The sequence below is a fragment of the Pyxicephalus adspersus genome, chromosome 2, assembly GCF_032062135.1.
Source record: "Pyxicephalus adspersus chromosome 2, UCB_Pads_2.0, whole genome shotgun sequence".
Taxonomy (NCBI): Eukaryota; Metazoa; Chordata; class Amphibia; order Anura; family Pyxicephalidae; genus Pyxicephalus; species Pyxicephalus adspersus.
Genome location: NC_092859.1, coordinates 46,102,078 through 46,119,455, shown reverse-complemented (window position 1 = coordinate 46,119,455; position 17,378 = coordinate 46,102,078). Strand labels below are relative to the sequence as shown.

General features: G+C 36.4%; 1 protein-coding gene across 1 annotated transcript in view; it reads right to left on the bottom strand.

Moving 5' to 3' along the window:
• The window catches only part of DIAPH1 (diaphanous related formin 1), a gene marked incomplete in the record, with an annotated part of 161,638 nt that overhangs the window by 22,156 nt on the left and 122,104 nt on the right, over window positions 1-17,378 (bottom strand). Inside the window, 8 exon segments of the mRNA XM_072400670.1 lie at window positions 1,146-1,281; window positions 2,009-2,173; window positions 3,437-3,561; window positions 5,105-5,234; window positions 5,330-5,569; window positions 6,210-6,311; window positions 7,244-7,338; window positions 9,058-9,153. Of these exon segments, the coding sequence (XP_072256771.1) occupies window positions 1,146-1,281; window positions 2,009-2,173; window positions 3,437-3,561; window positions 5,105-5,234; window positions 5,330-5,569; window positions 6,210-6,311; window positions 7,244-7,338; window positions 9,058-9,153 (1,089 nt within the window).

Below are 17,378 nucleotides of genomic sequence, written 5' to 3'. Positions count from 1 at the left end.
GTGCGCGCACTGCAGTCCTGTCACTTCCTCTTCATGAAGAGGCGCGGCACACACGGAGGAACCACACACGGAGTCACCCACCGTACCACCCGATTCTGGTAAGTAATCGGTGGGTGGCTTATTTGCGGGGGGGGGGGCTTATTTTTCATTTTTCCCTAAGAAGGGGGGGCTGTCTTATTTGATGGCCCTGCCTTATCATCGGGGAAACACGGTAGCTATGGTAGGGATTGTGGGTGCCTTTGAGGGACAGCTAGTGACATGACTATATACAATGTCGGAGCTATATAAATTCTGTATAATAATAATATTAATATTAATTTAATCTGTGGCTGTAATGTAGCTACAAACAAACAAGAGAAAAATGGAAGATACTTATTCTACATATGTCTGATTTAACAGCCTCAATACCTAAAGTGCGAATTTCTATGCTGAACTGCACCAATGTAACCATTGTAGAACATCAATTACTAAAGGAATGCAGCATCTATAATTGGACTTTATGATTTGCTGTACATTTATTACAGCGTCTCTGCGCCAGAGTAAGTACAGCTTCACAGATCTGAAGGCAAGTCTTTCTTTGTGCATGCTTAAAATAGAAGTCTCTCTATATATCCAATCCAAGAATCAGTATACAAACTGTAAAGTCACATGGAGACAACTAGAATGTGACCCTTAAATGATGGTGATAATGCATTATACCAGACTAATCTCCTCGGTGTGATTCCTTTTCTTGGTCTGTATGCTCATTTCTGGCTTCAATTTTTGGGAAGCCTTCTCAGACAAGGGTTCAATGCCAGTGTAAGCCTGAGTACTCAATATCTTTCTATATAGAAGAATAAAAATATAAGCATTTTTATTCTTGCATGCAATAAATATTATTATCTGTGCTATTCGTTGCTCTTGTGTTTTTTTAATGTATATTATATTTATAATATAATGTATATTTATTGTAATTCTATAGCTGATATGGATACCTGAGCAGATTACAAGAAAAAGAATAAGGATATGCTAAATAAACTTGGGTACTACATAACATGTAAGTTTCTTCCATTTGTAGGATGTGCTAAATTTCAAATTCAAATTTGCATGCTTTTTCTGTGTAATACCATCAGGCTTGTGTGGATGATTTTCTACAGCAACTTTACCTGCATTCATGTCTATTAACTGTTCTCGTTTCTGCTGTTTCTCTAGTTTCTCCTTTTCTGCCTTCTCCTTTGCCAGTTTGGCTCTTCTAAGCTTCTCCTCAGCCTCACGCCTCTTCTGGTTTTCTTTCAGTGCTTGCTAAAATGGAAACAAAATTGTAAAAACAAACAAGGAAGAAGGGCTGCGTTGTGTTAGGGTGGAAAAGCAGCCATTTACAGATGACAGATGATCACATTTAGATAACACTAATATGATATGTATTATGTGTTTTATTCATACAATAATATGTCACTATGCATTACCACATTTTGAAAAACTTTGCGTCCTGTTTAGTAATACAGGTAGTCCCCGAGTTAAGGGCTTCCCACATACGGACAACTCCTAGATACGAACGAACTGGGGATTCCCTGCTTGCTCGTGTGCAGGACGGAGGCTGGATAAGCAGAAGGGCATTTTGCATGACTTGCAGAAGTCTTTTGCTAAACACAGTTAATGTTGTGGGTGATCTTAAGAGCTGAGCTGATGTGTAACCTCTTGTAACTCTTTAATGACCAAGACAAACTCTGCAGCTGTTTTTTTTGCATATCAAAACACAGCTTGTTCTGGAAGTTAATAAATGTCTAGGCTCCATAAAGTTTTTTTTGCTTCGTTTGTGATTATCTAACAGTGAGGATTTTATACAGTAACTGACACCACACTGCCTAATATGTTGAGACAAACATCTGTCCTAATTATATATATTAAAATATTGTACCTTTTGCGACTTACATAAAATTCAACTTAAGAACGAATGTAGACAAGTTGGATTCACCCATGGCTTATACAGTGACCACAAGAAAGTTCAGATAGTAGCTCTCAAGCTTACCACAAACATGTTACGGAAGTTGTGCAGATCTATGAAGAACTCCTCTATAGAGACTTTCTTGGGGTTGAAAACAAAGTATTGTCCTAATTCTGCAAACAATGACACCATATTTTCATGCATCATGCACAGTTTTGTGTACTGATCTTGTGCTTCTTTAGCAAATATGTGAAAAATGTTTGTCAAGGATAATAAATATTACTTTTTGGTGCATTTTTATATAAACAAAAAGCATTATATTCTAAGAAAAGAAAATGATGGAGGAGTGATGGGTAGATGATTACGTATGGATCAATAATGTACAAATACTTAATTACTATTTTGCACTGAATTTACGGGCCTCAAACCTCTTTCTTTCTCCTACTTGCCAATATTTGATTTTTAACTGTTAAATTCAGTCAACAAATGTAAATCACTCTGTATATCTGTAAGCAAATTTTGTTTTTCCAGTGTAGCCTAGTACAACAGGTCAGAAACACAACAGTATCATACTGTATAAGGTTGCCACATTTTCTTTCTAAAAAGTCAGCTGTTAAGAGCACCAAAAACAGGAAATTATCCTTATTCTGCAACCTGCTCTTTAAACAGTGATGTACATATATTAAATACATAATTAAACTACTTTGTATAAATTTTGTTTTTTACTGCAAAGGTTATGCAAATCTGTACAGCAAGTTTTGTGTTCTGGGCTCCCCCACCATGCAGAACTACCAGATCCTTAATCTTTACAAAAGCTACAGCAAGAACTGAACAAAATTCCTAGTGTTTAAAAAATAAATGAGAATCAGTGCATCGATAAGGTAATCCCACTGCTCACTCCTGTCATCATGTTCACGGTCACCGTGTGATGGAGAACCTGGCAGATCCTAGCCCTTCCTGTACTGCTTTATAGAAGCCCGATTTAAAGTCCTTCATGTGCTACTTACACTACTAATATTTAAAATTTACACATATATTATTTTGGATTTAGAACGGAACCATTTGGCATATTTATATTTGCTTGGAGTTGATATTTCAACCTGTATAACAGGTAAATATTCAAAAAGTAATATAATTCATATATGGATTCATTCAAACCTTTCAAAAAAGTCCTTCAAACAAATGTAAACCCTAATTATATATATTATTGTTAATGTTAGTTTATCAAAATGATATCAATCAGCATTATTTTTTTAATAAAATTATTTTTTTTTTCCTGTGTCCATAGATGGACAGCAATGGCTGCACATAATTTCATGTAAGGTTTTCTGATGAAAACAACAGTCACCTGCACCCACAAGTTTGATAGATTAGCAATTTGGGGATTTGAAATTGGGATAAACGATGTAGGGTGTGTTTTTAATGACTTTAACTCTTCACAATCCCCTTGAATAAGATAACATATACTAGACTACAAATATTTTGCCTCAAAATTAGACAACCAAAGGATATCGTCATCTTTTCCACAAATTTATCCTTCTCATCGACTGGCGGAGGGAAGCTTTCAATATCCTTCTGAAGGTCTGCTATTTGCTTTTTCATTTGATCCAAATTCTTTTGTAAAGTTTCCGCAGACACTGCAAAATACAAGCATGTCAACACACAGTACTATGATGAACATGCCTTTAATAAAACAGCAATAATATTAATAAATTAAGAAGTAAAAGCTGTTATGAAGAATATTTTTTTAAAAAATGTCACATTTGGTTATTTTTTTACATAACCCAAAAGAAAGGAAAACAAATCTTTTTGTATAAAGATGGTGCTTGAAAAGAAACAGTTTATTTTAATATTAATCATGGTTCCTTGAGAAAGATGCACACCACTGGCCAGTGACAGCATCTAGCTAAAACTCCAGAAAAAAAAAACTGTCTATAGTCACAAATGAACATGTTTGTTGGAGCAGACCTTCAACCTCAGTGAAAAGGTCCTTTGATTTAAGATACTCCCTCCCTAAAATACTAATTGAAGGTTTAAATAAATCCTTTGGGGGGAAGATGTTAGATAATACACCTAATTACAAGCCTAATAGCATTCTCTCTGACCAGATCTAAAGCTAGGTACACACTTGCAATAATTATCATTGGAAAACGATTGACTAACGATTATGCACAAATATTTTGAACGATTGTATTGTGCACAATTCTGTACATGTTGTAACAATATGTTTGTTCAAATATAATCCACCAATAGTGTACACACAGTAGATACGATCATTTGAACGATGCAGGAAGTGACATGTACAGGAGAAAGTGTACTGCAGAAACATCCACGATCACTGAACGACCGTACACACAATAGATAGTACAGACCGTACACACATCAGATTCGCCGGGATGGTCGTTCATTTCGAGTGACAATCCTCATTCGTCTGCGTCGTTGTGCACATTTTTTGATAACGCTTATCGGACGATCGGCTGTTAGTCGTTCGTTTCCAACGAATTATTATAATTATTGCAAGTCCGTACGCAGCTTAAGGGGCCAGATTTCATCATAAAACAATCCTGCACTCTGCTGCGCTGTCTTCTAGTGAGATCTGGGCTAAGCATTGCATTAGAGTTTTCTGATATTACTTAATACATTATTGCAGAAATGGTCTAGCTGTAGAAAGTTGTAGCTATGCCTAAAATTGGTCAAGGTTTTACCCAGGCAGTACTGTCATGCTAAGGTTTTACCCAGGCAGTACTGTCATGCCTAATATTTTAGGATTGCTGTTTAACTTAATTTAAAACAAACATCAGATCCAAGATAGCGGGGGAAAGCAGCAGTCCCAGTCCTAAAATACATGAATTATGATAACTGTGCAGATATTATGGGAAGACCCATTTATAAAGCAGGGAATCTGACATTCCCTCAAAAAATTCATTGTGGCGAGTCAATTACAACACATGGTCTTGGAGGATTCTCCCTGTCAGATTTCCTGCTGTATAAATAGAGCCCTTTAATGGCAACTAAGAACCTAGAAACCATTTTAGCAGTTAAAACTGTATAAGAGGGTCCTCTGGTCTTTTAGGGACCACATTTATGCAATTTTAAAAACATGAAAACAGACTGAACATTAATAGCTCTTAAAATGAAATGGTCTCTTTTAGAGAAGATTTATTATCTACCAACATATACCTCTACTGGCTTTTTCTACATGAACCATCTCATCTGGAAACTGTAATACGTCAGGGTAATCTTGTTCACAGGTTTCAGCTAAAAAGTGTAGCAATGTTGTCTTCTGGTCAGCTGACTTGGTGTCTTTAAGCTAAGAAAACAACAAAATGAACAAATTACCATAAATATATGCACTAGTAATGGAATGTATAAGTACTAATCTACCTGTAAATTATTTTGTTTTACCTTGCATAGAAAACCAATCTCAAAGCCATAAGCACCAGCATTCCGAGACCCAGCGTTCATAAAGTTTCCAACAAGTAGAGTGAGCTCCAGGAGGGTGGCAAAGTTCTTACTCTTCTGCACCTCTTCACAAGCGGCTGTTACTGAGACAATGTCTGGTTTAATGTTTTCTATGTGTTCATTAAACATGAGTTTAAACAGGATAGCGTTGAGTCGTGGTCGAAGGCGTGGAATTGTGCTCATCTAAACATCAATAAGAAAATAGTTTGTGAAAAATAAATTAAGTACAGGGTGTAAAACCCATGTAAACATTCCAAAACAAAGCAAAAACTATTTGTTATTTATATTAGCCATATTAAATGTAACTCTAGTTAAAACTTCTCTTTTAAGCTTGTGTTCTCAACTGGGGGATATCTTTCACTTCCTGCCTTAGAGCTACAACAGGAAAGGAAAATACATTCCCTTCTGTTATACCCAGAACAGGTATCCCCATGGGAAAAGTACCCTTTGCCCACCTTTCCAATGGCAATTAATACATTTTGTTTTCTCCTCATTTTCTCTCTCACAAATCAACATAGGAAAAATAAATAGCAGGCAGAGAATTTAATAAAATCTTGACAAGTGTTTTTCACCTTCCCAACCCTATTTAAACATTAAATATGTTTTGGCTTTAATTCTACTGATTGTGGAAATTTTCACACATATAACATATAATATTCATTCTAAAGAAGTATAGGCAAGTATAGGCATTTACAGTGCTCATTGATTTTGTCCTTTGCAACTGAGGGGTATTTCACATTCTTCACTCCACTTTTCACATACTCTAATTCAGGTATACACACAAATATTGCAAAAACTAAAATTTATAGGAACACCTTCTTACCACAACTCCAAACTGTTCTGGCTCTGCCAAGTCATTGTACTCATCTTTATATTCTGCCAACATCTGAATCTGCTCTCCTTCTGGCAGCTGCTTGACTAGATTCTGTACAAAAGTATATTGATATTAATTAATAAAATGATTTAAAATATAAAATACATAATCATAAATGTGCAGTAAGCACACACTCAAATTCAATTACCTACAAATAATGACACAAACATGAAAAGGCATGTTAGTCCAAACAAAAGTGTAAATTGGCTTTTAAGATATGGCAAGGAAGAACCAGAAGTCAACTGTGTAAGTTTTAAAGAACCAGTAAGGGGGCTAAGCATTAGGCACTAAATCATAAGGGTCAATGTAGTGGAAAGACACCAACCCAACATGCTGTATCTCCCAGTAACTCCTAAAAGAAAGGAAATCTTACAAAACATAAATACTGTGGGGAATTTTTAAGAGGGTTGTCAGGTTTCATTCTGGTACAGTGCTACCCTAAAGTAGTACAGAAGGAAGGAATTTAAGACTCAATTCATAACCTTGTAGTAAAGTTATTGCATAATTTGTCTCACTGCCCCTATTTAGTATTATGTTCATGTGTGATATAATTGATAATTGTCCTCCTACATGTAGCTGACATTTCAATCTGGTTGACTGTCTGTCTGAAAGTCATTTTCACAGGACAGTGACAAGAGGGTCAACAAGACTTCTATGGAGCCAGCAGCTTCAGAAGAAGATGGCAAATACAGCCAACACAGACTATACCCTGGTGCTCACTGTTTGAAAACAACTGGTATGAACAGATACATTTTTATTGTTGCCTGCCATTTCCAGAAACCTTATTTTGGATTCCCACACTGTATATTCTCATCAAACCTGACAGTTACAAAGCACCAAGAACAGTTTCCAATCTCTCTTACCTCTACACAAAGGGAGTGTTTATACAGTGCAGACAAAGCTCAATTCTCAAGGGTAATGTAAATTACAAGTCATGCAAACATATAAATCAATCAAGGACTGATATCTGAAAACACACTTACCGAAACCATAGACTCTGTCAGCACTTCTTCATTAACTTCTAGGATGACATTTTTAATCTCCTGATAGGGCATACGGTATGAACCCAAAAAGATGGCTGTTAAAAAAAAAAGAAAATAAAAAAATACAAAGGATAATAAGTTTTGCAACAAAAAAACAATTATCTTATGCTCTTATGGGCAGGGTCCTCTCCTCCTCATGTGTCATTGTCTTTATCTGTCTGTCACTTTTAACCCCTATTTAATGTACAGCACTGTATAATATGTTGGTGCTATATAAATAATAATAAAATCTACTCAGAACAACATGAAGCTGAAGGAGATTCCATTTATGGCTCTTATCTGTCTCCAGACCCTTCACCCTGATCCTGGCTATTCCTAGAAGATCGCAATGTTGGAGACCAGACTTACATTTACTTTAGTATTTTCAGTTTTCTTATTTGGCTCCACAAACACATACAGACTATAGGCAGTGTTATGTTTTCACTGCATTCCAGTAATTCCACCATATATACAATTTGTCACTAAGTAGTCAAGACAATATTTAACTATTACTGAATTTTTTTTGGAGCAATTAAATAATATTTCCTGTGTGTGGCCCAAATTAGATGACTGGCAATGTTAATAGTCTCTTTTTTTTAATAACTTGTTGTTCCAACCAGTTTAACTTGTGATAACATTATTTCTTTGCACCATATTATTTTTTCATTTGTACACAATATAATTTAAGGTAAAATTTACAGCCAGGCACTATCCTGAAAATCTGGCCTTTTAAAAAAGAAAAGGACCATTCTTTCTTTTTCTAGGCATCACCATTTGCTTGGTTCCCCATCCTGAAACACTACACACATATTGCAGGCTGCTGGCAGAGAAGCAGGTGTAAGGCAGCTCAATCTATAGTTAGTTAAACTTTCCTTTTACCCCTGAACAACAGCTGGAAGATAGTCTTTTGAAATCATGTGCCATCTGCTGAACCACACTACTTTTGAAAAGTGTACTTTGGATTAAAAAAAAATCCTTCCAAGTGCCCTGAATGAAGAACTATGAATAGAGCTAATTTAATGTCTGTCACACAAAAAATTAGTTCAAGTTTTAAAAACATAGTGTGTAGCAAAAAAGGAATCTTCTTCTTGTTTCTGAAACTGTTTTCTATAGTATTTACAACTCCAATTCAAAGGCAATGATGAAGCATTTAAAGTAATACATTGTAAGTAAAATCTGGGAATATTAAACACTAATTATGTTTCTTATGTTAGCATTTAGCCAGCACAACAAATTGTAAGTGACAAATGAATGTAAGTGACACAAAAAATTAAACCGTGTTTACAATCACATAAGGATCACAAAGCCCTAGGGGTTTTCCATACTTGGCCTTCCACAGATAAAACCGGTGTTCACAAGATCACATTCAACAATATGGTAACAATGTGGACCAGGTTATCTGGGTGTTTTTAGGCAGACTAGCCAATGCACCTAATGTTACAAAAGTTCCTTTTGGAAATAAAAAGGAATGACACTGTCACCATATGTGTGAGCCTTTAGGGCCCACTGGGCTAGCCAGGAAGTAGATCAGAGTGTCATCACTCTCTACTGATAAGTTGTGGATAGACAATCTCAACACCTTAGTAAGTCATCTGCAATCTATGGCCAACCAATATCATTGGTGACCTTTTCACGTAGACAGAGGGCATTTTTAGTCTTTTATATGTCATGAATTCAAATTGTACTCTATTCCTTTCAGTAGTTACATGAATTAGAAGTTACATGACATTTTCACAGCTTAATACACTGCTTATGGATGCCCACAACAGACTTACATAAATTCTGGGCTATCTTCCCATCCAATACTTTAAGTTCTTTAACTTTCTTTTTCGGTGCAGATTTCTTATCCTCGACATCTTGGTCTTTCTTGGCTGCAGATCAAAGAGAAACATTAACATTAGCAGCGCAACAGACAAAGTCAACAGCAAATTTATTTTACTAATTTAATTGAATTCCACCTTTCCTCAAAGTAAATATCTATTAAAACCTCAAATACAATGCCCTCAATGTGAACACACCCAAATAAGTCATCTGTAGAAATACCAAACACACAGGTGCACACCTGTATGTCCCTTTCTCAACTCCACAGAACGGGTTATGTCACAATTATAAACATTAATTTTATTGTGAATGGTGGCAGCTTGCTCTTACTTGCACTGATGACACAATATTGCAGCAAACTAAATATCACATATATGATAAAAGGTTATTAAGAACCTGGTGCTTTCAGAACATTACTGATATTGTCCTTCTGATGGCCAGGGATTTAGGAAACTGAACTGTGCAATTAAGAAACTGTGCACTTTCACAAAATATATGATGGCTGTAAAACTTCTTGACCAAGGTATCTGATCAATGACAGTCTACAAGAGGAAGACAATACCAGCAGGGAAGTGAAAGCGTTAGCAGGTTCTGGGTTCTTCTTTTGTAATGGATGATGGATATGCCCCTAGCCAAGCTCATCTGGAAAACTCCCTGATTACATTGGCAAAGCATTTAGCACAAAATGACTCAGTCATGAGAATGAAACTGACTCATAATCTAAGCAGTTGATTATTACCAAAAAAGAACACAAGGCCGTCTCACACTGCCACTACTGTCTGGTTGTCAAGGATAAACAGCATAAAAAAATATATTCCCAACACCTGAAACACTCTTTGTTGTTTTATGTACACAAGAAAAGCCTATTGTGCACAAGGTTTCAACAAAAACAAGAGATCAACGAAAGTCTCAGATGTGCAGGGTATCATTAAATTTGTTTAGTTAAGGCAAAATTTGTGATTTACTTTGAATCTTTTGATCATTAAATAATACCACATTTTTGTATATTCCCGAACACAGTACATACATATCTCCTGCCTGATATTGTTGTATATGAGTACATATATACATATACACACACACAGAGCAAATTCTCCTTATACCTTGAGATAATCCCAATAAACCCTCTCACTACTAAAGTAAAGCATCACTCACTGTGCCTAGTACATGTTTGGCATACCAGTGTGAATTTATGGTTAGAATATATTAGCCTAAAGAATTTAAACACACTTGAGATGGTTTATGTAAAACACAGGAATGCCCTATATGGACCCCTAAGCTGCTTCTGGCTACATAAAAGTTCATTTATAAAAACTAGAACAAATGGAAATCTGATCTGTAGCAATGGAAACCAAATGTTAGCTTCTATTTTTTAAATGAATGAATTGGAAAGAATGGCAATTGAAGTCTGGTTGCTATGGGGGACAAGGGTACATTTTGATTAGTTACACATTTCATTATTAGAAGGATTAACACTGTATATGTTAAGGAACTTGCATTGTTCAATAATATTATTGCATATGGATAATGCTTAAGAAGCTAAATAAAAGTTTACCTTAAGTTTAAAGCCTTTATACATTAATGCTTTTGTCTGATACATATTTCATTGAAAATGATTGAAGAGCATCAAAAACGCATGGTAAAATTATAAACCTCAGAATTTTTTTTAAGCCGGGTAGGAGGAAACTGTAGGTCGGTGGCAGCCCCTGTATTGTGACCAAACAAAAGCCAGGGGGCTGATTACTGATAATTGCCCGGCTAAAAGGGCTAGGGAGAACACTGAATCCAAAAAAAAAAACGGTATAGTAACCCTATCACCCAATTTTTATTTCTTTACCATCCAATCACAATCTTAAGCAAATTGTATTACCTATAAAAAAAGTCAGGTCTAGGCTTGGCTTTAGTTGCTAAACCAAAATACACATTTTTTTTTAAAGATAAAAACAAACATTTTGGGGCTCTCATTTCCTAAAAGAACTAAATAGGTGCCTTGTCTTTGAAACTGAGATTCACTACTAGTCAAACATTTTAGGAGAATGAAATGGAGACACATATGTTCTTCATCCTGTCAGGAAACTATGTGCAAATATACCACTGGGAATTCCAGGATGAATGACCACAGTTGTCATTCACAATGAGGAACAGGAAGCCGGAAGGGTCATTTCCAGACACTGGCTAAAAAAGGTAAAATCCACACGTGTGCTTCAATAAACAACTATGGGGGCTGCAAGCGGTTTCCTCTCTTCTCAGCATGTTACCAACCCATACACACAGGAAAAGCAACACAAAAACATCATGACACATACTGCTACCATTTAAGCAGCTCACTATTTATGGACTGTTTCTGGTTAAATAATGTAAAGGAAAAACAATCCAAAACGCAGGGCTACTACACACAACATATAAAATACATTGATACAGATATTTTCACGCTAAACTTTTCCTTAAAGTTGTGCTCCTCTCTATTCATATTTTGTATTCTAGTAATTGTTTAATTGTGTGTTACTTCCCCCACCGCCTAGATTGTAAGCTCTTCGGGGCAGGGTCCTCTGCTCCTATGTCACGGTCTTGCAACCCCTATTTAATGTAGAGCACTGCGTAATATGTTGGCGCTATATAAATCCTGTTTACTAATAATAATAATAATGAACCCAGGGACTAACACTGATAACTACTTATTCTGCATGTGCTAGTTCCCAAATGTAGCACTTCTATACACCGACCAGCAACAAGTATGTTGGTATTTTTCCCAATGCTTGTTCCAGGTTTGTAAAGCAAGTATGAAGTATTACAGTCAAGCAGTAAACAAGAGCTGCTGTTTCTTAAGAGGTTTACTTTAAACAATGTATTTAAAAAAGACCCAATGGCTCAAAAAAACGAAAAACAAATTGCAGAATGGAAAAATTCTAAACTCAGATCAAAGCTGAGTAGAACAATAACTTAGTGTGTGTGGAAGCAGCAGCTGGCGGACACCATGCCCATATTACTAAATCACAGTGGTGACAGCTGCCCCCTGCAACAAAATCATTCTTTACAACATGTGTCCTTGCAAGACTGTTAATCTTACACAGGCCCTCATAGAAAATAGGAACAGAAGGGCAGACGCTGTTGTCCTAGCAAGCGATCAGAATCCAGCTGTTTTTTTCTAGTACCAAGAGAAAATCATCTATAATCTACTAATGGCAACAACTACTTTTATCCATTTGTTAGATATGAGGCTAATAAGAGTTAATGTCTGCTAATTCAGATATGTAAAATAAAAGAGATGAATAAAGCCATTATCTAACATTTTACATATCTGGTTAGTGAGGTGTTCCTGTCATTGGGTATGTCTCTGTACCAGGAAGATGGTTTAAAGGGCCTATGGTGACACATAATAGACATAAATAGTGTACTGCACATTGCTGCAATGAATGAAACCATGGGATACAATGTGGTAGCATTCATTTTGAATGGCATCCCGAGGCACCTAGGCAGCACACCACAATAAACCATATCCGTGCCTTGTGGTGTGCTGTGCAGTTTGATGTGTGTTGTCAGCACATACGTGTCGTCACAATGCACTACTGGTAACACTCCCTCATTCTCCTGTAGCTGTTGTCCTTATCATTTATTCTACATTATGGAAAATAAACTGGGAGCATGGCATGATTTTTTGGGTTTCTAATGAAATGATTTGAAAGCCCAACAGCTAACTAGATTCATTATGTCCTAGTGAGTCCAGGGGCCCAGAACATCTCAAGTGCAATATTTTACCAGGCTGGAATAATAATTGAAAATAAAAATAAATATTTATATTCATTTTTTTCATGATCTTAATGAAAATATTTAGAACTGGTGTAATAATAAATACAGAACTGGATTTATTATTACACCAGATCTTCTTAGAGTTCAACTTTAAGTTTATGGATGATCATAGGACGTGTCTCTCATTATTGCAATATAAGCACATAGCGTTTTGTTATCATTGAGTCAGCCAAGTTATCAACTTGCAATGTGAGAACCAGCAGTAAAGTGCAACCCTCGTGCTGCACTGCAAAGGAAGAAATGGAACCGGTGTATCAGGAAAATGCCTCATTACTGTACATACAGTTTATAAAAGTTTATTCGAAAAATTACTACTATGTACATGCAGCGGCTCTCTAGATTATAAAAGAGGGCAATGAACAGTGTTTTTAATGAGGCTCTTCGTTCCTATATAGTTTGGCTGTGAGCTTCTAGTACAGGATTAGTCCAGACCTGTTCTCTGCAGAGATTACAGGATGTGCTGACACATACTGCCATCTCCGGGCGGCTTCAATATAAAATCTGTTTTAGTATGTGCGTCATTCACACAAAATGGAGAGCACATATAAAATGGCACAGGAAAAAGCTGAAATCTCTGCAGAGTGGTTAAAGTGCACCCTCTGCTGTCTGAATGTGGGAACTGCTGGAAAATAATTATTCCCCAGTACCAATGAAGGGGATCAGTGTGTTTTTATTAAATACTTTCTGTTTATAGCTCATTTCCAGGATTTCAGCTAATTAAAAAATAGCAGAGGTCAGCAGTATCTTTAAGACCCTCTTGGCAGCCTGAGGGCTGGCTCCCTACAAAAAAATTCAAAGAAGACTATTCTCTGGTAACTGAATAATGAACAAAAGTGTGACAATTAAGTTAGCCATCCCTGAAGGGGAATCCCATGATTCAGTAAGACTGCTGGCTGACTTCCACACCAACCGGTCTCGCTTTGTTGGCCTTAATATCCCCTTTATTTCACTCGTAAAAAAGGATTTATTGTACAACTTTTAGTACAGCTGCCATTTATCCATCTTCCAAGATGATTCATCAAACCACATTCAATATGTAAAGGACTGCCACAAGTAACTAGAATAGAACAAAGCTGGGGACAATGGTAGGCTTATTACAGAACAGTGACACACAGCAGCTAGAAATCTAAATCAGTGTTGTAGAAAGTTACAAATTGGAATAATACAAGGAGGAAAAGTTCTTAGAATATTGCTAGTTGATATAGCCAGTCCAACAAGAATTAAGGCCGATGCAGCAAAGTCATCAGCATCAGGAACCTGTTCATGGTCAAAGGGTGACCAGGGGGCATTTATAAACCTAGTGTATGATATACTTGTAATACAAGTATGGTGTATGTGTGATAATTATAAGACATACATGTATGGTAAAATAAGTTTATGACATACATGTATGATACAAGTATGATAGTTTCTGTTACTGGAAACATACATTTTAGTTAATATACTCACAATAAAAACATAACTGACAAGACATGAATAGATTTTTAGGAGATGTTTGCAGCTTTATCGAGAAATGTGTTATCTGTCATGTCAGGTGAAAGGCAGCAACAACATGACAGCTGCCATTCCCATGCAATTGCTTTTAAGATTTAACCCCAGCAACCTTAACACTTGTTAAAGTGCACCTGTCACCAAATGTGTCCTCCTAGTGCAGATTATATTTATCTGGCTGTTTAGCTTGGACAAACTAATACAAATCACAAACTCTTGTCTGTAGGGTTGTTGTAGGTTGGAACCAGAAATCTGGCATTTTCAGCTCAGCAATGGCAGCCCTGCTATAGCCCCCATGACAGGAGTACTGGAACATTACATTTCTTCAAAAAACATCTTTGGAAACTTTTTATTTTGCTTTACTAAAAGGTAACTAGCTTTAAACTGCTGTGACAGTCAACACAAACAATAAAATATTATTAGGTATAATAACACTTTGGCACAATACTGTGTAGACCTTTGAATAATAAAACTTTATTGTTATTTGTTTTTATTAGTTGGTGACATTGTTTTGTGTATTTCTAGATATACAGTAAGATAAAGCAGGATCCCATCCTGCACAATATATTCTTCATAGACATTGCACAATCTGTAGATGCAGCTGCAGATGATTCAGACAAAATGGAGGGGGCACGGTATAAGGAGCGAGTAATGTTAGCACAATAACATAATAGTTGAAGTGAAGAATGACAGATGTGAAGGCTGTAAAAAGAAGCTGGTCAGCAGTGAATTGTTTTTACAATAAACATGGCTCCTTCCTCTTTTGTCAGCAAGGAGAAGGGAGGAAATAGGGTGGGGAGCACAAGGGTGGGGGCCAGCGTTACGGGTGGAAATAGGATGGGCGGTTTCCCTGGTTACCAGGAGCCATCCAATCACATTTTTCTGACCTCATTGCGGTAATCTGAGCCAAACACAGCTCAACTGCGCACATCTGGTGGCTGAAAATGGGAACTACAGGTCAGATTTTAAAATCCATATAAAACTAAGAAAAATGCAAATAAAAGGCCCTAAAAATGTCTCGTTTACATTTAAGGAGCCAAAGCCAAGTGTGTAATTAATTCTTAATAAGACGAGCATATAAAGTGAGGCTTAAAATAAAAATAACATGGAAATAAAACAGAACAGAAAAGAAAGTAATGTGAACATTTTTGTGAAAAGATAGAAATAATTTCTGGTAATTTCTCCTTCTAAATGGATATAAAACCATGACAATCTGTTAGTGTTAGTCCTTAACATAGTAATAGTGAGTGCTTAATTATAATAATCCTTCATTTGATAACCCTTCCATTTTAAAATTAAAAAGCCACCAGCAGAAAAAGGAGAATAAAACAAGGAAACAAGAAAACAATATAGAAGTAAATACCAGTAAAAATAAAAATGGCCAATAAACATAAAATAACAAAAGAGAAAACAGACAGAATTGCCGATGTCTTTTAAAAACACATTGCTAAAGGATTCTTGTGCTCACTACGATGTCATTATTTGTACTTAAAAAGACAGGCTTAAATGGTATGGAAACCCTAACAAATCATTTCTTTTATTTGCTCCCTTTGGGCTTGTGAAGTATTTTATTCTATCAAAAACAAAAGTCTGACGTCAGACAGTGTTATCTTCTGACCACGTTACAGGCTAGGTGAGCTACAGAAAATCTCCTCCATGTCCCAAATAGGAAAATCAGGAGAGGGGAGCTGTTCTGTAGTCCTGCCTAGAGTGACAGTGCATCTGTTCTATAGATATATTACAGATAATATAGATACAATAGAGTGAGTATTTCAGCCTGGAAAAGTCTGTTGTGGACCACCAAGTAAAAATAAAAGGAAAGAAGTCTGAAAAATGCAATGGCTGGTAAGCTGCAATGTAATCCATTTCTTGGGTTAGAAACATTTTAAACAGACAGGCCACAAAAGGCCTGATTTATCAAAGCTCCCCAAGGATTGAGAAAGTAGACTATAGTGAGAGAACCTGGGTGATCCAGCAAACCATAAATGGATTTCCTAAAATTATTTTGTATTTGGCAAATGTTTTCAGTCCTGGATCAGATATTTTCCAGGTTTGCTGGATGACCCAGATTCTCCCATGATAGTCTATCTTTTCCAGTCTTGGAACGCTTTGATAAAACAGGCCCAGTGTTTAATCTTTCAGTAAAGGTGTCAGAAAAACAAGGAGGTTGTCAATGCCGACGTCTCCGAAAATTCAAGTTGCCTGGCTGTCATGATGATCACCTTTTTCCTGTAATGTCAGGTGTCTGGAGACATAATAATGCCTGTTGACTTGTATCTGATCAGGATAATACTTCTGCGTCAGTGACCATGAAAGCATTAAAAGCCAGAGAGTCCGTAGAACAACCAGGTAACCAGTACATCCAGGAGGTCAGTAATGACAACATCTGGATGTACTTTGGACACAATGCGGAGGAATGGCGGCCTATGACTCCCCTGTAAGCGTTAACATTTTGACAAAGTGAAAAGTAAATCTTACTTCTGAACGAGGGGGAAAAGAAAAAAAAAAAAAAAAAACTTATTTTGGAAGTGTGTAAGGATTTAAAAAGAAACATTTGTATAAACACCTAAGACATTATTTTTGTGAGTACATTGCTGGGCGATGTTATTTAGTCTGCAGTTATTATTAGTTGCAGTACATTGAAGTCCATAGGGCTCATTGATACTAGTGTGTTAATGTACAAAAGTTTCTTTGTGGAAACAATGATATTACTGTCGGAAGAGCATAATGTATGTGTTTGGTTGCTGGGTTGCCATTGTTTGCAATGGTTGATGTCACCTCACACATCACATCTTATTAAAGTACTTCAGTGAAACACATGGCAGCACAGAAAAAATTGCAGCAATCAGTACATTTGTGTACAATGTGATGTGTTTGGAAGCCAGCTCTGTGCATTTAGTAATCCACATGCCCTTAGCAAGAATGAGCCTTTTAACCCCTAACGCTGAGCACTATTATATATTCTTCTTCTCTATTA